Raw genomic sequence first — 26,506 nt, 5'->3', positions numbered from 1 at the left:
CATTTGGTTAACGTTTGTCCTGGGAGTGTCTTTGCAAATGTTATTTTTAACAGCAAATGACCACAGATATTTGTATGCTATGGAATGAAAATAACTATTTGAAAGTAACAAATTTGTTTGCTGTTATAATCAGAGCTACTAAAAATATAAGTTTTTCCATTCCTGGACGCACAAATTGCAGGTTATATGAAGACTATATTACATACAAAAACAAATTTATCTGTTATTGGTCACAGAAAGCAGGAAATTATCCGTTATCAGTATCGGTTGACATTTTTCATATTGTGCATCACTACTTTCGAGCAGCCGTAGGAAGAGAGATGGTGGTGAAACGTGAGCCTCCCGTAGGCATGGCACGACCTATGCAATATAATTAGTAGGGATGTAACGATATCCAAACAATATGATATTATCTCGACATGTAGCTCACGATACGATAATTATCACGATATTGTGGGGAGGTTGGCGATATTTAAAAAAGGTCACAATATTGTAAAAAAAAAAAAAATTAAAATAAAAAAGCTCATACTTAAAAAAAGCACAATATTGTGCTTTTATACATAACTGCCATAACTATTATATTATTATGTTTTATTTTTATTATGTTATGTTGTGAATGCACGCACACATTGAGTTTCTCCACATATTGACTTTATCCCTTCATCTGACAATTAGTGTAGATTTTCAGCATAGAGGGGCTAAAACCTCCTTAATGAAAATTAAATTGCACTAAAAAAAAACTTAAAAAAAACTAGCCACCAGAGGGTGCTAGAACTGCAGAAATGGAAACCAACCTGACTTTTCTCACAGATGTAAATATCGTGAACATGACAGCGATGATATTGTGGCAGTTTTAATCTCACGATATCACGACATTGCACTTATCGTTACATCCCTAATAATTAGCGATTACTAGAACTACGATTATATAAAAAAATTATGTTGACGTGATAGAATATATTTATTACGGAAATTAATAGCGGGGTTTTAAAATGAATTATTAATTGACCGCTAGATGGCGCTAAACGTTACATACTATTTCTTTAAGCAAATACAGTTAATGTTCGCGAAAAATATTCTTGCTTTAATCAAATGAAATCCAACGTTTGTTTGCAGAAATTCTATTTTGTCTGTCTATTTGTTTTTGCTTAGGGTTCGTTGTTTTTCTGCATGCTCTACTATCTTTTCTTCCACATAAAGGCCTTTTCGGCGGCGGACGGCATTCATGTATTTGAGTGCCTGGTTGCTTGAGTCCGCCTTTTCTCCAAAGTGCAGGTATTCTTCCTCAGTGGTTGGAACCCAATATGGATCACTGCTGATCACCTGAAGAAAGAAGGCATCTTGTGAAATTCTATAAAGACAATATTGGACACGAACACTGCCCGTCTGTTTATGTTTTTGAGAAAGAGAAAAACAACTTATCTCATTATGCTGGCTGGCATTTAGCAAATAGAAATGTTTGGTAATCCTAATTGACATACAACAGAAAAAAAAAATGGTCTGATATCATGTCAGACGGTGATAGGGTTGCCAACTTTCTCATCCCGAAATAAGGGACAGGTGCACGGCACGGTGTCATGGTGGTGTGAGCATGATGTGTGAAATCAGTGTATATTCTGATTAGATTCGAAACGCACAAAATTTGTACATTCATATATATATATACAGTGGAACCTCTATTTACGAATGTCTCTTCATACGAAATTTTCGAGTTACGAAACTCCTCAACGGGAAAATATTGCCTCTTGTTACGAAAGAAATTTCTAGATACGAAAGGTAAAAATACATTACCGAACGCAACCAACTTTCGGCTATGGCTATTTCCTACCATAGGTACCTATGAGCGTAAATACTAGATCGGTGTTTGTGCATGTTTCTGGCATCCCATTGGCTAAGAGGAACCTCTACCATAGGTATCTATGAGCGTATACTCGATCGGTGTCTATACAGCGTCCTCATCATTCATCCCGTGGCCCATGAGGTGTTCCGATTTGATTCGTAAATGTATGAACTAACGGCCAACGAATTTGTGCAAAAATTCAAACAATTGGAGATTGATGAAGGCACAGTAAGTTTGTAATTGCGACGAGACGGGCCTTTTTTCTGAAAAAGATGCCTCGCCCTACCGGAAGTTTCCATGAAGTTTCAGAATTTGTTTAAAAGAATCGCCCGGAAAAAGTGTTCACCAGTCGGGCGTTTGCCCACTAAGATGATGTTTGCCTTGGACATTTCCGAAGGATTTTTTTTTTTTTTTTTTTTTTTTAAAAAGAAAACATCCATGGACCAGTTCTTTACAAAGACACCAGGCAAAAAACAAACAAACAAAAAAACACTTCTGAGAGAGAGGAACATGAACCAAAGAGGGCAAAAAACGATGAGGACAGAAGTTAAAAAGGTAAATGACCATTTTTATTCTTTACTTTATTCTTTGTTTTTTTACATTATGCACAACTCTCATTTATTGTGCAATAATCTAATTGTAACATGTATTTGTTACATGTTTTGATGCATTTTTATGCTTTATAAAACATTTATGTCTGAATTTTGGGAGGCTTGGAACGGATTAGGGCATTTAAATGGAAAATGCATCTCTACTTACAAAATTTTCTACTTAAGAACTTTCTTCCAGAACCAATTTCCACTGTACCACTGTATACATATATACATATATATATATATATATATATATATATATATATATATATATATATATATATATATATATATATATATATTAGGGCTGGGGAAAAAAGTTGACCAAGGTCGACTTTAAAAATAGGTCGACTGGAAAAATTTAAGTCGACGCTCCGCCCGGAACCATGTTTGCGCCGTCGCCGTCCATGTTTCACACGGACCTTTTATGCCGCCGCGCAGAGTGTGTTGCAAACTTCAGTGAGAAGAAGGCGGACAGAGTAATATTTATTTATTTATTTTTTAAATGACTCCTGTTTGTTTGGTCTGATTGGTTGTTTGAATTTTGAGGCGTGTTGCACAGCTGCCATTAGCCGAACTGCGCATACAGTTCTTTTACTGCAAGTGTACATGTACACTCGTACAGTATTTACAATATTTATTTGGTTATGATGATGTCCTCATTGGTTGCACTATTTTAAAATGGAGGAAAAGCGAATGGATAAGAGGACAGAGGTACAGGCTCTTCTAAACATTTGGGAGAGGAAGAGAGCACGACTTTGAATCGGAGTCACCAAGCCACCATGCACGTTATTACTGCCAAGCTTGGTTGGTGAGGTGAACAGCTAAAATGCTCACACGACCCTCAAAAAGTCTGTAAAAGCTGCAAAGATACACCTGGACTTTTAAACGCTCATGGATCAGTACAGCGGCATGACTGCCGAGTGAATGGGACGGCCAAATCGACGCCACGGTTCATGGATACCGGAGCAATAACATGGATTCAGAGCGTTACGGATAGACAAAGGTAAACACGACAATAATGTTACAGAAATGCTTGTAATATTGTCATTTAGTTCGCTCCCTCGTGTAGCGCTTGGCAGCTGCTTAATTGTGTGACTGTCACTTTCTATTAGTCAGCAGTTATTTATTTTGCTGCGACCGGCAAATCTCCTGCTTGCATTATTTTGCCGTGAACACTCGGAACAAAAATTCTTGGCCTGCCGTGAATACCACAATTGCTTATAGACATTCACAAGTGTATATGAATAACACAAATGTGCACGACCAGTTCGTTGCGGCGTCGTGGTGGCCGTTTTGTCGAGTCAAACACACTTCACTGGGAGTTAGCTTAGCGTTTCATGGCAACGTAGGCAATGTTTTCCCATTTTTCCACTCACCGTGACAGAATAACCCCCCTCACAAACACGGCTTGAATCGCAAAGCCACGTCATCTTGGTCGCGAAAGAAGACCTTATTCCCCTCGGCGAAAAGAAATAAAAATAATTCCCTCGGTGTGGCAAAAAATAAATAAAAAATTCCCATCGGCGTGACAAAATAACACTCGGTGATCAGTTGCTGGTCACGGCAAACAACTAACAAAAAAACAAACAACCACCATCGCCTGTGTTTTAATGACCATACAACACTGAAATGCAGGGAAGGGCATGAAGAAGTTGTGTGTATGTGCGTGCGTGCGTGGCTGCGTGCGGGCGCACCGCAGTCAGACTAAATTAAAGGCTATTATTGTACAGGAAATATAAGGAACAATGGGTTTTATATCCAGATTGTCCACTCAATTCAACACATGTTCAACATTTGCGGCCTCAAATCTTAAAAAAAATCAATCAATCAATCAATCAATAAATAATAATAATAATAATAATAATAATAATAATACAAATTCGATTAGTCGTTAAAAATATGAGAAGTTGAGTCGATTTAAAAAAAAAGTCGTTGGTGACAGCCCTAAATATATATATATATATATATATATATATATATATATATATATATATATATATATATATATATATTAGTGCTGTCAAACGAATACAATTTTTAATCTGATTAATCACACTTTTTAATTTTGATTAATCACGATTATTCAGCTAAATTACTTGTGTATTAAATACAAAACACCGGAATATTTTGACATTAACGCATTTTATTATCTGAATGTCATTTGCAAACATTGATTAAATGCATGTACGCAATTGCATGCATGCGTGTATTGCTCAAAACGTAACAGCATCATATCAGTTGGGTGCAATTCAGCAATTATTAATTAATTAAATACAAATTACTTTTGTTTTTTTGTATCTAAAGCCCCGTCGGGGTGTTTTTTAAAGTGAAATTTACCACCGAGCACACCAACTGGAGTCACCCCGCTCATTTTGGAACAACAGGCGTAGGAAATGCCGTGCATTGACCTCATCACTGACCTGCGCAGCCTTCAATGTAACCAACCGCGGTTGCGTTCAAGGCTCAAGTGTGCTCGAAAAAAATAGTGCGATTAATATGCGTTAATACGTGATTAATGCGCCATTTTTCTGTGATTAATTAATCTATAAACGCTTTAACTTTGACAGCCCTAATATATATATTAGGCCTGGGACGGTTTTTGAAAACTGTTAAAGCCGATCGGTTCAACAGTTTCGGTTCGGCCCGTCTGTGTTCCGTCCGGTCGCTTTCTTTTTTTTTTTTTTTTTTTTGTACACCGTTCATGAGCGCTAATTTAATATGGCGGCGTCCATGGTTACGGGGCGTGTCATGGCCATGCGTCATATGCTTCCAGCGAGGCTGTAGCCAATCATATTGCAGCGGGGCGGGTACATCTCGGAACAGCTATCAGCTAGAAGAAAAAAAAAACAGAAAAAAAAAAAACCGAGCATGCTACAACACACCATGTTGTTGTGTCCTCTTGATTCAGCTTTATTTCCTGATAACGGTGCTTGGTACTGTTCTGAGTGAGTCAAGACTCGTCTACGAACGTGACTCCTTGTTGGACCTTTAACACAACGGCGGCGTTTCGGGTTTGTTCGAGCATGGTTGGGAGAAACCGTTGCCCCCGCTCTTGGTGGACATTCCGGCTGAGCTTTTCTGCGTTCGTGCGCTTCCTTCTCGGCGGCGGCGGCGGCAGGGAAAACGCGGCGGCCAGCTGTTGAAGCTAAAGCGGGTGCTGGAACAAGCATCGTCGCCTGCTTGGTCCCCAACGCCTGGATGTACTCCGTATCCCGGACTCTGCTGGTTCCCGGCTGCTAACGATCGTCGGCTCGCCTGGACAGCCTCAGCTGTACTGCCCTCCGCGCCTTAGACGCGGTGCCAACCACTAGCTTCTTAAAGAGCTTCCCCGAGACCGCCGAAAGGAAGAGCCACGCACCCCTGGTGCTCCCACAAGGATCGCGCTATTAAATGCGCGGTCGTTGACAAACAAAACCTTCATTCTAAGGGAGTTCTTCCTCTCAAACGAGCTGGATTTCCTATGCTTGACAGAGACCTGGTCTGTCGCCGGTGACTCCACCGCGATGATTGAATTACTACCACCAGGCTGTGCTTACTTGGATGGTCTGAAGACGTCGGGACGAGGTGATGGAACGGCGAGTATTTTTAAAAACAACTATAAATGTAAACAATGAATGTTTACCACACCGATCAACAGCTTTGAAGCCACCTTCTTTGAAGTCGACCAAACTGTACTGTGCTGTGTCATCTACCGACCTCCAAAATACAATAAGGACTTTTTAAATTACTTTGCAAATCTTGTTGCCGAAGTCATGCTAAAATATGACCATATCCTGATTATGGGGGACTTTAATATTCATGTGTGCTGCCCTGATAAACCACTGGCTAAGGAATTTTTAAGCCTCATTGACTCATTTAACCTCGTGCAGTGTGTCTGGTCCCACACATGAAAAAGGTTCTTTCCTATGGTCTCCCAGTGTCAAATCTAAAAATAATTCTGTCAAACAAAAATAAAAAGCTTGCATGCTAAAATAATTATCTTAACTCTGTTTAGTCACAAATTATAGTGTGAAATCTGGGCTTTTATAGTTGAACACAATGCTGATATATTTGCAGGTAACCATGACTTTGTCAATTGTATGAATGGTAACAGAGGGACACACACAGGTTGCTTTTACCTTCACTTATTTGTTATGCCTGCCACTATATGCCACTGGCATAAATTGAATAATAATTTAAATGATAATACAATAATAATAATAATAATAATAATAATAATAAATAAATAAATATATGCCACTGTCATAAATTGAATAATAATTTAAATGATACTATAATAATAGTAATAGTAATAATAATAAATAAATATATGCCACTGTCATAAATTGAATAATAATTTAAATAATACAAAATAATAATTTAAATAATAATCATAATAATGCAAAATTAATTAATTAATTAATTAATTAATTAATTAATTAATTAGCTGTGAATAATATACACTATATTAACTCCATGACATAGTAGATTTTATTTTATTTTTTTTATTTAGTCACTGCATACCGAACTGAACCGAAAACCGTCAGCACAAAACCGAACCGAGGATTTAGTGAACCATTCATATATTTTCTTTCGGCTTTTCCCTTTCAGGGGTCGCCACAGCGAATCAGTTGCCTCCATCTAACTCTGTCTTCTGCATCCTCTGCTCTCACACCAACTACATTCATGTCCTCTTTAACTACATCCATAAACCTCCTCTTTGGTCTTCCTCTCGATCTTCTGCCTGGCATTTGAAAACTCAGCATCCTTCTTCCAATATAGTCACTATCTCTCCTCTGGACATGTCTAAACCATTTAAGTCTGGCCTCTCTAACTTTATCTCCAAAGCTTCTAACATGTGCTGTCCCTCTGATGTACTCATTCCTGATCCTATCCAACCTGGTCAGTCCCAAAGAGAATCTCAGCATCTTCATCTCTGCCACCTCCAGCTCTGCCTCCTGTCTTTTCCTCAGTGGCACCGTCTCCAGACCAAACAACATTGCTGGTCTCACCACAGGTTTATAAACCTTTCCTTTCATTTTAGCTCAAACTCTTCTATCACACATCACACCTGACACTTTTCTCCACCCGTTCCAGCCTGCCTGCACACGCTTCTTCACTTCTTTTCCACACTCTCCATTGCTCTGGCCTGTAGACCCTAAATACTTAAACTTCTCCACCTTCTTGGTCTCTTCTCCCTGTAACCTCACTCTTCCACTTGGGTCCCTTTCATTCACACACAGATAATCTGTCTTGCTACGTCTAACCTTCATTCCCCTCCTTTCCAGGGCAAACCTCCACGCCTCTAGCTTCTCCTCCACTGGTTCCCTGCTCTCACTACAGATCACTATGTCATCTGCAAACATCATAGTCCATGGGGATTCCTGTCTAACCTCATCTGTCATCCTGTCCATTACCATTGAGAAACAAGAAGGGGCTCAGAGCTGATCCTTGATGTAATCCCACCTCCACCTTGAACTCCTCCGTAACACCTACAGCACACCTCACCACTGTCTTACAGTCCGCATACATGTCCTGCACCACTTGAACATACTTCTCCGCCACTCCAGACTTCCTCATACTAAACCACAGTTCCTCTCTGGGCACCCTGTCATAAACTTTCTCCAGGTCAACAAAGACACAATGCAGTTCCTTCTGACCTTCTCTGTACTTCTCTGTACTCTGTACTTTTTCGGCATGAAACCATACTGCTGCTCACAAATGTTCACATCTGCCCTCAGTCTAGCTTCCACTACTCATTCCCATAGTTTCATTGTGTGGCTCATCAGCTTTATTCCTCTGTAGTTGCCACAATTATGCACGTCTCTCTTGTTCTTAAAAATGGGCACTAGCACACTTCTCCTCCATTCCTCAGGCATTTTCTCACTATCTAAGATCCTATTGAACAACCCAGTCAGAAATTCTACTGCTACCTCTCCCAGACACTTCCATACCTTCACAGGTATATCATCAGGACCGAGTGCCTTTCCACTCTTCATCCTCTTCAATGCCCTTCTCACTTCATCCTTACTAATCTTTGCTACTTCCTGGTCCACAACAGTCACCCCTTCTATTCTTCATTCTCTCTCATTTTCCTCATTCATCAACTCTTCAAAGTACTCTTTCCATCTTCCCATCACACCGCTGGCAACTGTCAACACTCTTCCATCCCTATCCTTTATTACCCTAACCTGCTGCACGTCCTTCCCATCTCTGTCCCTTTGCCTTGCCAACCTGTATAGATCAGTCTCTCCCTCCTTACTGTCCAACCGAGCATACAATTCATCGTAAGCCCCTTGTTTGGCTTTTGCCACTTCTACTTTCACCTTACGCTGTATTTCCCTGTACTCCTTTCTACTTTCTTCAGTCCTCTCAGTGTCCCACTTCTTCTTAGCTAACCTCTTTCACTGGATCCACTTCTGCACCTCCTCATTCCACCACCAAGTCTCCTTATCTCCTTTCCTTCCAGATGACACACCAAGGACTGTCCTACCTGTCTGCCTGATCACATTTGCTGAAGTTGTCCATTCATCTGGGAGCACATCCTCACCACCATTTCTCAACTCCTTCCTGAAAGTCATACAACACTCTTCCTTTTTCAGCTTCCACCATTTCGTCCTCGGCTCTGCCCTTGGCCTCTTTGTCTTCTTCACCACCAGAGTCATCCTACACACAACCATCCTATGCTGTCTGGCTACACTCTCACCTACCACTACTTTACAGTCGCTGAACTCCTTCAAATTACACCGTCTACACAAGATGTAGTCTAGTGGTGTTCCTCTTCTCTACACCTTCCTCCTCTCCTTCTTCGACCAACAATAGTTCAATTTCCACCGGCACCCTGTAGGTCAACAGCACCGATGGCGGTCGTTGTTAACCCGGGCCACGACCGAATGAAGTCATATATTTGATTCGCATGTTTGGTTTGGCCAGAGTTTTACGTCAGATGCCCTTCCTGACACAACCCTCTGTATTTATCCGGGCTTGGGACCGGCACAAGAAGACACTGGCTTGTGCACCCTCGCGGCTACATTATATATATATATATATATATATATATGTATATATATATATATATATATATATATATATATATATATATATATATATATATATATATATATGTATATATATATGTATATATATATATATATATATATATATATATATATATATATATATATATATATATATTAGTGCTGTCAAACAATTAAAATTTTTAAATCTGATTAATCACACTTTAATTTTGATTAATCACGATTAATCAGCTAAATTACTTGCGTATTTGCGTAATATCAAATAAATACAAAATACCGTAATATTTTTACATTAACGCATTTTATTATCTGTATGTCATTTGCAAACATTGATTAAATGCATGTACGCAATTGCATGCATGCGTGTATTGCTCAAAACGTAACAGCATCATATCAATTGGCTGCAATTCAGAATATATATATATATATATATATATATATATATATATACATATTTCCACATATTAGGGGTGGGACAAAAAAACGATTTGACTGGTTCATCGTTCGTCAAGGGGAGCTAAACGGCCGTATCGGTAGCAGACCCGTCAATCGATACAAAATCCGCCGGGAATCCTTAGATACATAAATTCGAGAATTTTATGTCTCAGAACTCGTCCAAAAAATCGGCTCTCGACCAAACTGAAAAAAGCCGTACCTGAACGCGACTCACTCGGAAGAAAAAGCCGAGCGTACCACGCGACTCACCCGGGAGAAAAAGCCGAGCGTACTATGCGACTCACTCGGGAGAAAAAGCCGAGCGTACCTGAACGCGACTCACTCGGGAGAAAAAGCCGAGCGTACCTGAACGCGACTCACTCGGGAGAAAAAGCCGAGCGTACCTGAACGCGACTCACTCGGGAGAAAAAGCCGAGCGTACCTGAAAGCGACTCACTCGGGAGAAAAAGCCAAGCATACCTGAACGCGACTCACTTGAGAGCCGAGCTAAGTTGAATGCCCAGGATGCTTCCTCCGTAGCACATTCGTGTTCAAACATACATGGTTTTATGTATCGATATTGGGATATGAAAAGGCGTATCGATCCGATATCGATATATCGATATTTTGAACCCAGCCCTATTCAGAACTTTATTCCAGAACCAATTAATTTCGGAAGTAGAGGTACACTGTCTGTTTTCGTTTTTCTTTTTTCTTTTTTTTAAACGGTAGAGCATACAGAAGGCTCGATGCAGCTTCTGACCTGAAGAGGTCGCTTAAAGCAAAAACCGGCAGCAGGTGGCAGCCGAGTATACGAGATCAACCAGGGCCATGTTGCTCCAAGCTCGTTTCCCCGGTGTTTTCAACAGGTTTGAATGATGAAACTTAGCTTTATTCTAATGCTGACTGCTGCAAAACGGTAACAGATACAAATATACCTTTTTTTTTCAACAGCAAGAGAATACAATATTTTGTGGGCCTGGCAAAAATCAGTCAAAATCCAATAAAACAGCCAGGAGGCAGGTCCTGGCCCCAACAATCTATATGGATTATTTCACATATTACAGTTACAGCAACGGTATATAGGTTTAATTAATTACCTCCCAGTGACTGAAGACCATTTGTGGACTGGCAAACCCACTGGTCCTCTTGCGAATTTCATCTGGAAAACCAAAACTCTCAGCTACAGGCAGGACAGCCTTGATGATGAATATTTCTGTTCCTTCCTTCATTTCTTCATGGATGATGCGGCCTTCTCGCTTCCCCAGCACACCGTAGACTCGGCCTGCATACGGTAAGACAGAGTAAGACCACCAGTAAAACATGGATAGTGCTGCAGCTATCAAATATTTAGGAATTAGGATATCTTATTGTAACATACATTATTCGGATAAAATTAAATTAAGATTTTTGCTTGTTACAGAACAATTATTTATGAATATAGAAGAGAAAATAACATATTACCCTTAATAATGAACATTGGTGTTGATGGCTGGGGGGGGGGGGGGGGGGGGGGAGTCCGGGGGCTGGGTCGTGGTGGGTAGGGGTGGGAATCTCTGACATGAGGCCGATTCGATATGTTTCTCGATACACAGGTTGTGATTCGATTGAAAAACGATATCTTTCAGAACAGAACGGTTCGATTAAGTTTGGGAACGATAGGATTTTCGATAGGATTTTCGATTAATTTCAATAGTCAAAACGTATATTGACATTTGTTGCTTGTAGACCATCTTAAAACACCGCAAATTTTTACAGTATCTTCAAACATGTTAAAAAACAACAACAAAAATGTCTTCTATATTTTCATATATTGAATCAATTATTTGAATAGACTGCAACAAAGGGCTGGTAATATGACTGAAAAATGTGCCAGTTTAAATATTTATTAGTCATTATTGACAGTTATAATTGTTGTTTTTTTTGCGTCGACGTATTTTTTTCGTCAACGTCATCGATGACGTCGACGCGTTGTCCCAGCCTTAGAGGGAACGCAATCTTTGCATTCCCTCGCAAAAAACTTTGCGTTGCCTCGCAAAGATTGCGTTCCCTCGTATTCTTTGCGAGGAGATTGCGTTCCCTCGCAAAAAACTTTGGGTTCTCTCGCAAAGATTGCGTTCCCTCGCAAAACAACTTTGCAAAGATTGTGAGGGTCACGAAACAACTTTGCGAGAGAACGCAAAGATTGCGTCCCCTTGCAATCTTTGCGAGGGAACGCAAAGATGTTGTTTTTTTTCTACCATGTCACCTTAGGGGCTCCGTACAATGCCTAATCACAAACTGTAAACTAAGTTTTCAGTGGTGTATTGCTTCAAGAGACAAACGATTTACCAGTCTCTTACCCAGAACCTCTGCAGTGGCCATGATTTCGCAGGTATACATGGCAGCCATAAGTCTCTGGGGCTGAGCCTGGAAAGCGTAGCGGCACGCCTCCTTCATGGCAGCAATCAGCTGGCCTGAGACAGGCCCATAGCAGTCTGTAGCAGCGCTGGCCTCTTGCAAACACGTAGCTTGACTAGGCTGAGTGGGGGTGACTTCCAATGCTTGGGTGCTTTCTGGTGCTTTGCTAGCTCCCAAAGCCTCTTGAAATGTGGAATTTTCGTCAAAGTGATTTTGACGTGACAAATTTGGAGACTGTACATCCCATCTTTCAATGGCGAAGCAGACTCCCATGAGAGGCTCTTCACACATCGGCCCTGAAAGGGTCGCTAACTGGAAGCCACTGACAATGCTGTTGTCAAACTCTCGTATCATTTTTGCCTGAGCTCCATCTTGATGAAATGGATCTTCTCGACACAGACACTGCCACAGAGATGGCCGCTGATAACCCTCCAACTTGTTTAGCAGAATGTTCGGACCACACCTGAAAGCAAAACACAATTAACAAGTTGAATAAATGATTGCACATCTAATAAATCAACTATTAAAAAAAAAATGTTTCTACTCTATTCTGTTCTTTACTAATCACCATTTGAAAATAGGTAATTGGAGTGACATTGAGCAAAAATTGAAAAGATAGATTTTCTCAACGACAGTGACTATGACACTAATATTTTTTGTTTAGTGACGGTCCGTGAATTAGGTTTATTGTGACACAGGCTTTGATCATGCACGTCATCCTTGAAAACGTTCCATTTCATCAGATTCTGTCATGTGTCATTGTAATTTCATACACTGGCAGCCCATTGAAAAGAGCTACAATACTGCCAAAAGCTGGCCATAGTTAGTGGGTGTTTTTGATTCCACAATCCATTGACCAGGAAGTGCTGCAATTAGACGTTGCACTATTGACGTCATTTAATGTTTAAGACGGTATACATTGCGATTTTACTAAACATTATAAAACTTTTTTGGCGCTCAAAGAGTTAAAAGGGACATTTGGAAAAACAACAAATAATAACAATGTAACAACTATGGCCTATGGCCCAGGCCACCCTCTAATTTTTTTTTTTTAGCTTGCTTCTTCTAAAGCAAACTCTCTGCAGTCGGATAAACATTCCACAGCTCAGACAGGATCTAAGCTTGGTTAGCTCTGCAGGTGGTCACCAGTGTTGCCGGTAACGCGTTAGTAACGCGTTACTTAGTAACGCGTTACTCAAAAAAGTTGCTTTCTAAAGTAACTAATAGTCTAACGCGTTACTTTATTCTACAAAGTAGTCTGATTAAAGTTACTGTCCAGAGAATCAATGCGTTACTCCACATTTTCATGCAGAAGGCAAACTATCTCACTGTTGTAACAGTCACAAACAACTACTGCTAACTACGAAGATGAGGCAGAAGTCATTGATCACCACACTGAATTCAGCCATGGTCTGGTCATGAATGGTTTGCACATTCAAAACAAAAGTGATGATACTTTTACTACTAGTTTTATTAACCAACAGGCACACAACACAACAAAAAAAGTGTGCATTATGGACCATAAAAGTGGTAAAAAAATTTTTTTTTATTTCCATCCTCAACTGGTCCGTGAAGCATTATGGGATGAGGTCGTCTCCGCCCTCTCGCCAGGGGGAGTGACGTCAGACAAGTTACGTTTTCAGTAGGGGTGGAACAAAAAAACGATTCGACCGAACCATCGTTCGTCAAAGGGAGCTAAACGACCGTATCGGTTGCGAGTGAGGCTTTATGGTTTTCATAACAATAGCAAGAGTTCTGCGCCGTGCTCTACTTGTTTTGTTTACATTTCAGTAGCATCACCATTCAAGCTACTTCCGTGTTTCCGTGCTCGCGACACGGCGCGCGCGCGCGCGCGCGCAACGAGTGACAACATACAAATGGAGACAGTTAGCAGAAGCCGGTGCCGTACATCTCGGTATTTCCCATGGCTATCGAGTCCTCTCGGTGCACTTGTATGTCCCGGGCCGGCGTTGGTACTGCACGCGAGCCAAAAAGAATAACTCCCGTGACGATCCAATGCATGGATTCAAACGACACAGGTATGTCCCACAGCCAACACACCAGCTAAGCTAAAAGCACACTGCAAGTATCTCATTTCTCAGTTTGTGGCTCCCTGTCAATGTCTACAACTAGCATGAGCAGCAGATAGGAGAACTGAGACGTGCCCGCGATTACGACAGCCCAAAAAACAAAATATAAACAGTAGTGATTCTGTGGTCATCATCGTGTCTCAGATTAAAAAAACAAAAAAAGATGTCATACATTAACCAAAAATGAAAGTGATGACAAAAGAAAAAACAATTGTTAAAAACAAAAATTGTTAATAGAAAGGGAAATGCAACTTTTGTAAATATTTTTGGATATATTAAGTTGTTAAAATGTGTTTTGATAGATTTATTGTTCCATAAGGTGGCTTCATATTTCTTTTGGCTGGACGGTAGGTTTATTTCATGTCTTAAATTTATGTTTCTGAAATACTTCACAATGTGCAAATATTCTGTTTAATTGTGTTGGTGTCTGTCTAAAGGTTAAATATTTATATATAACATTAAATTATCAACCTTTTGTTTTCCTGATCCTTATTTTGAAGAGAAAAAACAAACAAACCAAAAAACAATTATAACTGTCAATAACTACTAATAAATATTTAAACTGATACATGTGTACACACTGGAATAGCGGAACAAACAAACAATAGAGGAATTTAGGGGATTTTCATTTTCAACCTGGATAGATTTTTATTTTTTGTTTTATAAAAAGTATTTACGTTACAAGAAGTCAAGAGAGACTGCCTATTTTGTTTTTCATAAAAAAAACCTTTATTTTCATGTTAAAAATGCACTTTCAATAAAGTATTTGGAACTCCGTTTCTACTGCATTATTTTTATGTTGAGATGGTGTTATCGGCAGCTGCTGAAAGTAACTAAAAAAGTAACTTTTAATCTAACTTAGTTACTTTTAAAATCAAGTAATCAGTAACGCAATTTAGTTACTTTTAAAACCAAGTAATCAGTAAAGTAACTAAGTTACTTTTTCAAGGTAACTGTGGCAACACTGGTGGTCACACAACCACCAACAAAGCTCTTTTGAAGCCGCTGACCAGGTGACAAAGGAATTTATGCGTCTGCCGAAGGAATCTATTCGGGCCCCGACTTCCCGGAGCCCGAGGAACACCTTCAATGAATTGGAATATACAAACGACTGATCAAAGGAATGTTTATGAAGTTTCTTATCAACCAGGGGGGACTCTCTGGCGTCACCCCTCCAGGGGGCACTCCTGGAATGCCTAGATGGAGCAACAGCACCGTCAAGGGGTGAAACTTGGAACTATCCTTAGTGACAATTCATACAAGTAACCGCATTTTACACATTTATACCATGATAATTCTTGACAGATAACTGAACTACGAATGATTCATGTTATGTCTTTGTGTGTATGAACATCCTATGTCATTTGTACTCCATAAGGAATGAAAGGTAATCAATATCTTTTAGTTCAGTCAGATTAGGCTCAAGAACGACCTCACAAATTAGTATATGATGCATTAATTACGATGTGTGCTAAACGGGTTGTGTGGGAAAACTGATTTGCCAGACTGACCAAATTTAATGCCAAATTATTAATCCCTTTAATAATTTGCTTTTTTTTTTTTTTAAGTCTGCGTGAGCGAACAGAAGGGTTTGCCACTCCCTCCTGGAGCCCCGCCCATAGACTTTAAAAAGACGAGAGGATCTCTCTCTCGCCCTCCTCTCTTCTTCCGCTCTTCTTCCGATCTCTCGTCCCCCCCAATGCCTCTTCACCTGACTCTTTTTCCAAAGAAACTTGTCCAGCACGTGGCCCCCTTTTGTTCCTGGCAGAAACCATTGCCACGAGAGCCGACGCTCGCTCCACGCCACGCCAAAGCAGGTGCAAACTGGAACGTTGACCCCAGAGAGACTCTTTTACTCCTTTTTTCTTTGTTTTCCTTTTTTTTCTTCTTCACCATTGGTGACTGTCCGCCAGCAGCGAGCTTCGCGGCCCCGAGGTACACTTGCAACGTACCGCCGGACTCAAGGTTGTGCACCTAAGCCGCACCACATCTCACCTGCTATTCGGTAGCGCCCTGCCGCTGTGCAAGCGCACCTCCAATTGCGGGTCTTCCCCGTACGCAGGCACGCAGCGAACCGAGCTCCAACACCTGGAGTCGGACAGCTGTCCGGCAGAACCAAACTCGCCGGGGAAACATCTCGCCGACCAATCAAGGGACGAGCCGCGCAACTACGTCAGCCCCCGAGCGGCTCCCTTGCTCACCTGTGGAATAGCCCCTTTTTTGATTTTTCTTGCCTTTTTGAACGAACATTTACTATTTTTCCCCCTTTTCCAAAGACCTCCCGTTTCTGCTCGTTCTACGCAGTATCCAACTCGTAAGTGCACATTTGATTTTCCCCAATTCGGCATACCGCTGTGTGCAACTTACATTTGAAACATATCACAGACCTGGCAAGTTAAATTTCTCTTTTTCCTGTTTCCTTATTCGTTTGCATTCTTTCCCTATTTTGATTAGCTTTATTTGATTTATTTTCTTCTGACGGTAGGATAGTTAGGCAGTGTTTTGATTCTGTAGTGTAGCAATCGTGAATAAATGCATGTTTTATTAACTCTATTCTGCCTAAGTCATCTGTGTTTCCGAGTGGATTATTATTCTTTTGTTAGTACAACGAACCACTGATTATCAAGTGTGGCGACTTTAGATTATAAATGACTGATGAAGAAAGGATTTTGGTCGTTGTTTGCTCCTGTTAACCCAAAGCAAAGCCAACGTGGTGCCCCTAGAGGTTATCGAGGTAAATACAATTTACCTCTGTAACGTCCAGATTATTAATTCGTCTAAAAGACGACCCAATTATCGCTACAACAAAAAAATCATGACAATCTGAAAGTGTCTTGAGCAAGATAATGAAGCATCAGTTGTTCCTGATGATGTCATCAGTTGGTGAAAAAGCGGTTAGAAAAGCTGTACAATAGTGTTGTTTTGTATTTGGGTATGTGTCCCTCTCCACTCAAATGTTTGCCAAGGTAATTTGGACTTTGTGTGTTTGTTTTTTTTCCCTCTTTGATAAATGACCTTCATATATAGGGAACTATGGACAAAATAGGATATATAAATTGTATATTATGGATGTAACGATAAGGGCAATATCGTGATATCGTAATATTAAAACTGCCACAATATCGTCGTCGTCATGTTCACAATATTTAAAGGGAACACATCTGTTAAAAAAGTAAGGTTGATTTCCATTTGTGCAGTTCTAGCACCCTCTGGTGGCTAGTTTATTAGCGCAAATTAATTTTCATTAGGAATGTTTTGGCCCTTCGATGTTTAATAGCTACAAAATTGTCAGATGAAGGGGAACATAATATGTTTGTGAAACGAGTCAATATGTGGAGGAACTCAATGTGTGCATGCATTAACAAGTAAGCGCCTCAATATTGTTATTAGAGTTTATATACATTGCTTGTTATGTACAAAAGCACACTATTGTACTTTTTTTGTATGGGCTCTCTTTTTTTTTTTTTAACGATATTGTGACCTTTTTTAAATATCGCTGACCCAAATATCGTGATAATTATCGTGTTGTGACTTTCATATCGTGATAATTATCGTATCGTGACCTTCATATCGTGATAATATCGTATCGTGATGTTTGGATATCGTTACATCCCTATTGTATATCATTAAACATGAAGGGAATTAATAATCCTATTAGGAAGAAGGTGATAACTTTCTTTAAAAAAGCACAAGGCAGATATCGTTTTTATCCAAGAAACACATCTCACTGATATAGTAGAGATGAAAATGAAATGTAACCGGATTGGTAATGTCTATTATTCCTCTTTTTCATCTAGTGCTAGAGGTGCAGCAATAATTAGAAATAAAAATAGTAGATTTCAGTTGCAGAATATTGAACAGGATCAATCTGGAAGATTTCTAGGACTTGAATGTATGATTAACACAGATTGTTACTTGCATCAATATATGGTGCTAATATTGATGATCCAAACTTATTCGATACTTTGACCATAAGACTGGCCTCGTCAGAGGGTTGTTGTGTTCTGGGAAGTGATTGCAATCTTGTGTTGAGCCCTATGTTGGATCGCACTGAGTGGAGGTATGAATGAACTTGGTTGAAAGGATGCATGGCGACTGCGAAACCCAGGTGTAAAGAATTTTTCCTATTATTCCCATGTTCATAATACATACTCAAGAATTGATATGCTCTTAGTTTCACAAACACCATTATCTCATTATTTGGCAGCCACTCTATCAGATGATAATGCTTTATTAATGTAAATACTACTGTACAAGACAGGAGGACATATTTCTTATGGATGGATATTTAAAACATTTTTACTCAAAGAGATTTTATACATTTTATGAACAATAAATTGGATATATTTTTGGAGAAAAACCTGAATATTAGAGGTTATATAATTTCTTATTCATCATAGAAAAATAAACACAAGAGAGACCAATTATCTTATTTAGAAAAATCAATAAGAGTATAGGAATTTTAACACACTTCAACAATGCAAGATTCTTAGTGTAATAAAACAAACAAATTCTATATGATAATCTTTGTACTAGTAAATTTGAAGCAGCAATGATATTAACTAAATTTCATTACTGTTAGTATGGTAATAAAACAGGAAAACTACTTTCATGGATACTAAAGCAAAAAGAATCAGAGAAATATTATACATTGTATTAAAACTGATGATGACCAATATTTAGAAGATAATAGGGAAATAAATTTAGAACTTAAAAGATATTATGAAACACTGTATTAATCCGAACAGGTGGCCGACATTAAAGCTAAAGATTTTCTTACTAAATTATCCTTGCCAAAATTTCAAGTACAGATCGGAATACATTGGATAGAGACATATCCTTCGTGTGATAAATTACTACAAAGTAATAAGGATGTAACAATAATGGCAATATCGTGATATTGTGATGTTAAAACTGCCACAATACCGTCGTCGTCATGTTCATGATATTTAAAAGCTACATGTGTTAAAAAAATTAGGTTGATTTCCATTTGTGCAATTCTAACACCATCTGGTGGCTATTTTTTAGTGCAATTTAATTTTCATTAGGGATGTTTTGGCCCTATGTTTAAAATCACTAATTGTTAGATGAAGGGGATTGTAATATGCTTGTGAAGCGAGTCAATATGTGGAGGAACTCAATGTGTGCTTGCATTAGGTGAGTAAATGCCTCAATATTAAACGTTATTAGAGATTGGTTATTTATATTTATTGCTGTTATGTACAAAAGCACAATATTGTACTTTTTTTTGTATGAGCTCATTTTTTTTTTACAATATTTTGACCTTTTTTAAATATCCTCCCCACAATATCGTGATAATTATCGTATCATGAGCTTCATATCGTGATATCTCATCGTGATATTTGGATATCGTTACATCCCTACAAAGTAATAAAGTTCCAGTATTAGATGGATATCCAATTGAATAAAAATTTGATCAAAAGTTATTGCTTTACGGTTAGAAGAAGTAGATCCAAAAATATTAATGAAATATTTATTAGACTTAGACTTGACTTTATTGATCCCTTTGGGATGGCTCCCTCTGGGAAATGTACAATTCCAGCAGCAATAAGAACAGATAATAAAATATAACATAATTCAATCAATCAATAAATAACCGCTCCATTCAGTATGTCTAAATATGGGCGTAGTCTACGAGCACCTTAAATAAGGCTCTTCACACGTTTCGGAAATTTTCACGTTTTAATAAATGACATGTTTTCAATTATTTTTGAATGGCCGATCAGTGCCCGTATACAAATTGTTTTGATACTTATTATGCTTATAATGACGTGTGATTAAAAACAAGTGAACTAGTGCTGATTCTAATTGTATCGCAAATCCGATATATAAATGGTCTGAATTTTTTTTTTGTAACATACATACATCATATAATTTATGGTTTTGGACATGTTGGATGCTGGTTTGGTCACCATGTGCATGGTTGATGTTGCCAAGGGTCTTAATGTATATAAATGGACTAACAGGTTTACATTTCTCAGGCAATTTTGTCTTGATGGGCTTTGCTTAAATATTTTTTAATATTGTATGTAGGGATTTTAACGATATCCAAACGATATCACGATATGAAGGTCACGATACGATAATTATCACGATATTGTTGGTGATATTTAAAAAAGATCACATTATTGTAAAAAAAAAAAAAAGAGCTCATACTAAAAAAAAAACACAATATTGTGCTTTTATACAAAACAGCAATGCATATAAAACGCCTACAATCTCTAATAACAATATTGAGGCACTTACTAATGCAAGCACACATTGATCGCTTCACAAGCAAATTAGGTTCCCCTTCATCTGACAATTAGCATAGATTTTAAATATAGAAGGCCAAAACACCCCTAATGAAAATTAAATTGCACTAATAAACTAGCCACTAGAGGGTGCTAGAACAGCAAAAAAGAAAATCAACCTGACTTTTTTTTTTTTTTTTTTTTTAACAGATGTTCCTTTTAAATATTGTGAACATGACGACGACGGTATTGCGGCAGTTTTAATATCACGATATTGCCCTTATCGTTAAATCCCTAATTGTATGTTTCCTGTTGCGACTCATACAGGTATGCAAGCAAGACAGAGAGGTCTGAGAAAAAAGCAGCAACAATGGGACTAATTCACTAAAAATATCTTACAATTTTTTTACCATGCCCATGAATTCAACATACACACAAAATCAAAACCACCATGTGCATGTTTGGCCTTTTCTCAGTTAATTTGTATTTCACTATTTTAAAAATGTGCAGAATTTCACATTAGATAGCTCTTATTATAAAAAGAAAAATGCACTGAACTGTCACCATCTTACAAAAGCAATTATGCCATCTAGTGGCAGAAAAACACAAATCAATATAATACTTGTTTTTTACAGTACAGTAAATCTTTTTAATTTTAACACAATTTTATGAATTATGAATGTAGCGATAATTGGGTCGTCTTTTAGACGAATTAATAATCTGGACGTTACAGAGGTGGGGGGCGGGGTTCGCGGGGGGGTTGGCGGTCGTCGGGGGGGGGCGGCTTGTTTGGGGGGGGGGGGTATGGGTGGGTGGGGGGTTGGGTGTTGGGTTGGGTGTTGGGGGTCGGGGTGTGTTCGGGAGTTTGGGGGCCGGGGGTGGCGGGGCCTGGGTCGTGGCGGGTGGCGGGTTTGGGTGGGGTGCGGGGGGGTCGTGGGGGGATGGGGGCTGGGGACCGGTGGGGCGCTGTGGGGGCCCGCCGGGCCTCGTTCTGCGGCCTTGGGCTCGGGGGTGTGGGCCGGGGCTGGGGCGGGGGTGTTCCGGGCGTCTGGGTCGGTGTCCGCTCGGGTGGCTTGGGGGTGGCCTTGGGGCTGCCGTGGCCTGGGGATTCCGGGGGGGGGGGGGGGGGGGTGCTCGCTTCTGCTGGACCGCACTTGACGGCTTCTTTCTTTGGTGGTGGTCCTTATGCATGCCAGATCCATCGCACCAGCATCTACTGAAACTCAAACAGAATTTGCCTCTCCCTCCCACAGCCCCTTGAATCAGTGGGTGCTGGTGTCTGTGGATCTCACTTTGCTTTATCTATCCTTCCCTCCTTCCTCTCTTTAGTTTTTCCTCTGGTCACTTGAGATCTCAATTTATTGGAAGTTTGAGGTTTCTGGGGTTGGCATAAGACTCTGGTTTTGTAACCACGCAGGAGGGGTTTGGTTGGTGCTGGATTTCACTTTGATGGATTGGATGTACTGGCTTCTATGGATCTCACTCTGCCTCATCGATCCTTCCCTCCTTCCTCTCTTTAGTTTTTCCTCTGGTCTCTTGAGATCTCGCTAATTTGTTGGAATTTAGAGGCTTCCGGGGTTGGCGTAAGACTTTGATTTTGTAACCATGGGGAAGGCAGGAAGTGTTTGGTCGGTGCTGGATTTCACTTTGATTTATCTTTCTTTTCTCTTTATTTTTTTCTGACCTCTTCTCTGGTCTCCTGACCATTTGAACCTCACGACTCTGGCAAGATTCTGAAGTACCTGGTTAAGGCGAAGGGTAATGGGATATTTATAAGGTTTTAGGTGAATTCATGAGTATAAATTTATACGTATTTGCACGCACGCACACGCACGCGCGCACACGCACGCACGCACGCAAGCGCACGCACGCACGCACGCACGCACGCAAACGCACACACACACACACACACAAAAAAGTGCAATGATGATAAGACGTTGAATCAGTAAGACTACCGAATGAACAATTCTGAGCTCTTTAAAAAAAAAAGGAAACACAGATGAATTAAGCGGAATAGAGTTAATAAAACATGCATTTATTCACAATTGCTACACTACAGAATCAAAACACTGCCTATCTAACTATCCTACCGTCAGAAGAAAAGAAATCAAATAAAGCTAATCAAAATAGGGAAAGAATGCGAACGAATAAGGAAACAGGAAAAAGAGAAATTTAACTTGCCAGGTCTGTGATATGTTTCAAATCTAAGTTGCACACAGGGGTATGCCGAATTGGGAAAATCAAATGTGCACTTACAAGTATGGGTGCTGCGTCGAACGAGCAGAAATGGGCGGTTTTTGAAAAAGGGGGAAAAATAGTCAATGTTCGTTCAAAAAGGCAAGAAAATAAAAAAAAGGGGCTATTCCACAGGTGAGCAAGGGAGCCGCTCGGGGGCTGACGTAGTTGCTTGATTGGTCGGCGAGATGTTTCTCCGGCGGTTAGTTCTGCTGGACGGCTGTCCGACTCCAGGTGTTGGAGCTCGCTTCGCGGCGTGCCTGCGTACGGGGAAGGCCCGCAGTTGGAGGTGCGCTTGCACAGCGGCGGGGCGCCACCGAATAGCAGGTGAGATGCGGTGCGGCTTAGGTGCACAACCTTGAGTCCGGCGGTACGTTGCAAGTGTACCCCGGGGCCGTGGAGCTCGCTGCTGGCGGACAGTCACCGATGGTGAAGAAGAAGAAAAAAAAGGGAAAACAAGGAAAAAGGGAGTAAAAGAGTCTTTTTGGGGTCAGCGTTGCAGTTTGCACCTGCTTTGGCATGGCGTGGAGCGAGTGTCGGCTCTCGTGGCAATGGTTTCTGCCAGGAACAAAAGGGGGCCACGTGCTGGACAAGTTTCTTGGGACAAAGAGTCAGTGGGCGAGCTGGGCCACTTGCAGGCAACAGGCCTTGGGATGGTCAGTAGAAGAAGCGAGGAGAGAGAGAGATCGGGTAGAGGCATCGGAAGAAGAGAGAGCAAGAGGGGGGTCCCCTAGTCTTTTTAAAGTCTATGGGCGGGGCTTCAGTAGGTGGTGGCAAACCCTTCTGTTCGCTCACGCAGACTTTAAAAAAGCAAATTATTAAAGGGATTAATATTTTGGCATTAATTATTAAAGGGATTAATATTTTGGCATTAAATTTGGTCAGTCTGGCAAATCAGTTTTCCCACACAACCAGTTTAGCACACATCGTAATTAATGCATCATAAACTAATTTGTGAGGTCGTTCTTGAGCCTAATCTGACTGAACTGAAAGATATTGATTACCTTTCATTCCTTATGTACAAATGAAATAGGACGTTCATACACACAAAGACATAACATGAATCATTCGTAGTTCAGTTGTCTGTCAAGAATTATCATGGTATAAATGTGTAAAATGCGGTTACTTGTATGAATTGTCACTAAGGATAGTTCCAAGTTTCACCACTTGACGGTGCTGTTGCTCCATCTAGATGTTCCAGGAGTGCCCCCTGGAGGGGCGACGCCAGAGAGTCCCCCCTGGTTGATAAGAAACTTCATAAACATTCCTTTGATCAGTCGTTTGTATATTCCAATTCATTGAAGGCGTTTTCTCGGGCTCCGGGAAGTCGGCTTGAATAAACCTCCTTCGGCAGACGCATAAATTCCTTTGTCACCTGGTCAGCGGCTTCAAAAGAGCTTTGTTGGTGGTTGTGCACCTGCAGAGCTAACCAAGCTTAGATCCTGTCTGAGCTGTGGAATGTTTATGCGACTGCAGAGAGTTTGCTTTAGAAGAAGCAAGCTAAAAAAAAAAAAATTAGAGGGTGGCCTGGGCCATAGGCCATCGTTGTTACATGAAATTACTGCATCAATGACTAAAAGACGCAGCCATATTTCTATTTGTTTCACATTTTTTCCACATTTATGTAAACAAAAGCATGAAAACTTAGGAAACAATTATTGTACATTTTATCGTACATTTAAAACAGATATAAAATGTGTGATTAATCGTGAGTTAACTATTGAAGTCATGTGATTAATTACGATAAAAAATTGTAATCACCTGACAACCCTAAAACTCATTGCCAGTTATATAAAATGCTTGATTTCGGTTGTTGCTGCCGAGATGGCCCAACCAGTTTGTTAATAAATAAAATCACCATTTTAAGAATTTATTTTGGGTAATATTTGTCTGATTATACTTACATTTGTTTGATGATTTTAAACATAATTTTAAAGTTGGGATCCTAAAGTCAGAACGTATATAGAAGATGGGCTGTCATGTATTCTGGTGAAGAGGCAAGGAATTATTTCATTTTATATTTTATAGGTGTCATATGTTAAAACTTATTTTGTTAAAAATAAGTTCATATTTGATAAAACATAAGTTAGTTTTTAGTAGTTTGTATTTCATAGTGTAAAGTGTTAAAGCTAATGTGGAAAAATTGTCAGAGTGAGAAATCCTCCTTCAGTGGAGCGTTTTGATTTGTTTGTACTGCAAGAGCATCTGTCGCTAATAGTGGAGCTTTGACGTAATTCCCCTCTGAAGGACACAATCTTTTCTAGTGATGGGCATTACAGTTATTTTAGATGAACTGAATCACAAGAATCAGTTCATTTAAAAGAACTGTTCAAAAGATTCGTTCACCGAATCATGACAACCCGCGGACGTCGTGACAGAATTATTTATATATTTTTTTTAATTAAGTTACTTTATAAATTCAACTGCAATAATAAATTTAATAATGATAATAAAGATGATAATAATGATGATGATAATAAGAATTACAGTAGACGACATCCACAGTACACCGAGAGGATAATAAATCCGTTAAAGATATCACCAACAACGTCATCTCCCCGCTGCTGCAGCGCGGGGCACACCGTCATGTGCTGGTGAGAGAGAGACTGTCACTCGCTCTATTTTGTTTTTATGCGCTTGACCCCAGCCCAGTACGTGGACCGACACATTAGCCGTTAATGATAATGAAAGCTTGTCCCCGTCAGCACGGAAGTAGTGGCGTTTCTGAGTAGTTCCTTCCTTGGCAAATCGTGAATCACTCGTGGGAAGACTACAATCACTCACTCACTGAACTGCTATGGCAGTACGTTCACGTTATGAATCGTACGCGAACGGGAAATGGAGGGAGCACGTTCACTCACTGACTCGTTCGCGAACCGGAAATGGCAACAGCCGCAACACTCATTCAATGAATCGTTCGTTCCTGACCCGGAAAAGGTAACACGTTCACCCACTGACTCGTTCACTCACTGATCCGTTCACGTCTTCGTGAGCGGGAAGCTGCCTCAGTGACTCGTTGCTGAACACCAATAGTGAGGCTGTATGTGTAGTAAAATCCCGCCCACGTCTGACGCTAGCTTCTGATTGGTCGTTGACGAAGACTGACGGCATGAGCGTCGCTGCTCTCAAGTGAACTGAGAAGGTGAACGAATTACTTCAAGAAGTGACCCGTTCAGTCACATTCACTGAAAAGATTCGTTCTAAAGAACGAATCGGTCGTGACCGACAACACTAATCTTTTCAGTTTGGCGTGTCGAAGTCATACAACACGTTTAATGTGCGCCACACACTTGAGCCTCGTTAGACAGTCTTTATAAGTATTAAGAAGGTTATTTTGTGTTAGTAAAGGTTGTTTTGCATTCTAATTTGAACATACAGGTGTATGTAAATTTGTTGTTTCATAAGGCTGTATTAGCAGTGTTAGCTTGTTACTTGTATGATGTAATTAGTGACATACTGTGCTTTTCTTTTTTCTGTTTCAGTTTCCTTTTTTGTCCACTTTTCCATTCATATTGCTGTGTTTGTAAGAGCAAGAAAGCTTCATAAAGCAAGAAACGTACGCCTTGTGTACGGGGTTTTATTTTAAGTTCACTGGCAGTCTAGCAGCAACATAGTCACGTGTCGCGAGGACAGCACATAG

At 40.0% G+C, this 26,506-nt stretch overlaps 1 protein-coding gene across 3 annotated transcripts in view; it reads right to left on the bottom strand.

Annotated features, from left to right (window-relative positions):
• Positions 1-1,063: 1,063 nt before the first annotated feature.
• Positions 1,064-26,506, bottom strand: part of efl1 (elongation factor like GTPase 1) — a 371,901-nt gene continuing 346,458 nt past the window's right edge. For all 3 annotated transcript variants that reach the window (XM_077518226.1, XM_077518227.1, XM_077518225.1), the window contains exons 21-23: positions 12,230-12,750; positions 10,988-11,172; positions 1,064-1,323 (exon numbers count right to left, since the gene is read on the bottom strand). In XM_077518226.1, the coding sequence (XP_077374352.1) occupies positions 1,135-1,323; positions 10,988-11,172; positions 12,230-12,750 (895 nt within the window). In that variant the 3' untranslated portion in view covers positions 1,064-1,134. The remainder of the gene's footprint in view (positions 1,324-10,987; positions 11,173-12,229; positions 12,751-26,506) is intronic.

The sequence above is a fragment of the Festucalex cinctus genome, chromosome 4, assembly GCF_051991245.1.
Source record: "Festucalex cinctus isolate MCC-2025b chromosome 4, RoL_Fcin_1.0, whole genome shotgun sequence".
In the NCBI taxonomy this organism is placed as follows: domain Eukaryota; kingdom Metazoa; phylum Chordata; class Actinopteri; order Syngnathiformes; family Syngnathidae; genus Festucalex; species Festucalex cinctus.
Note: the sequence above shows the minus strand (reverse complement) of the source record. Positions and strands in the feature narration are given on the sequence as shown.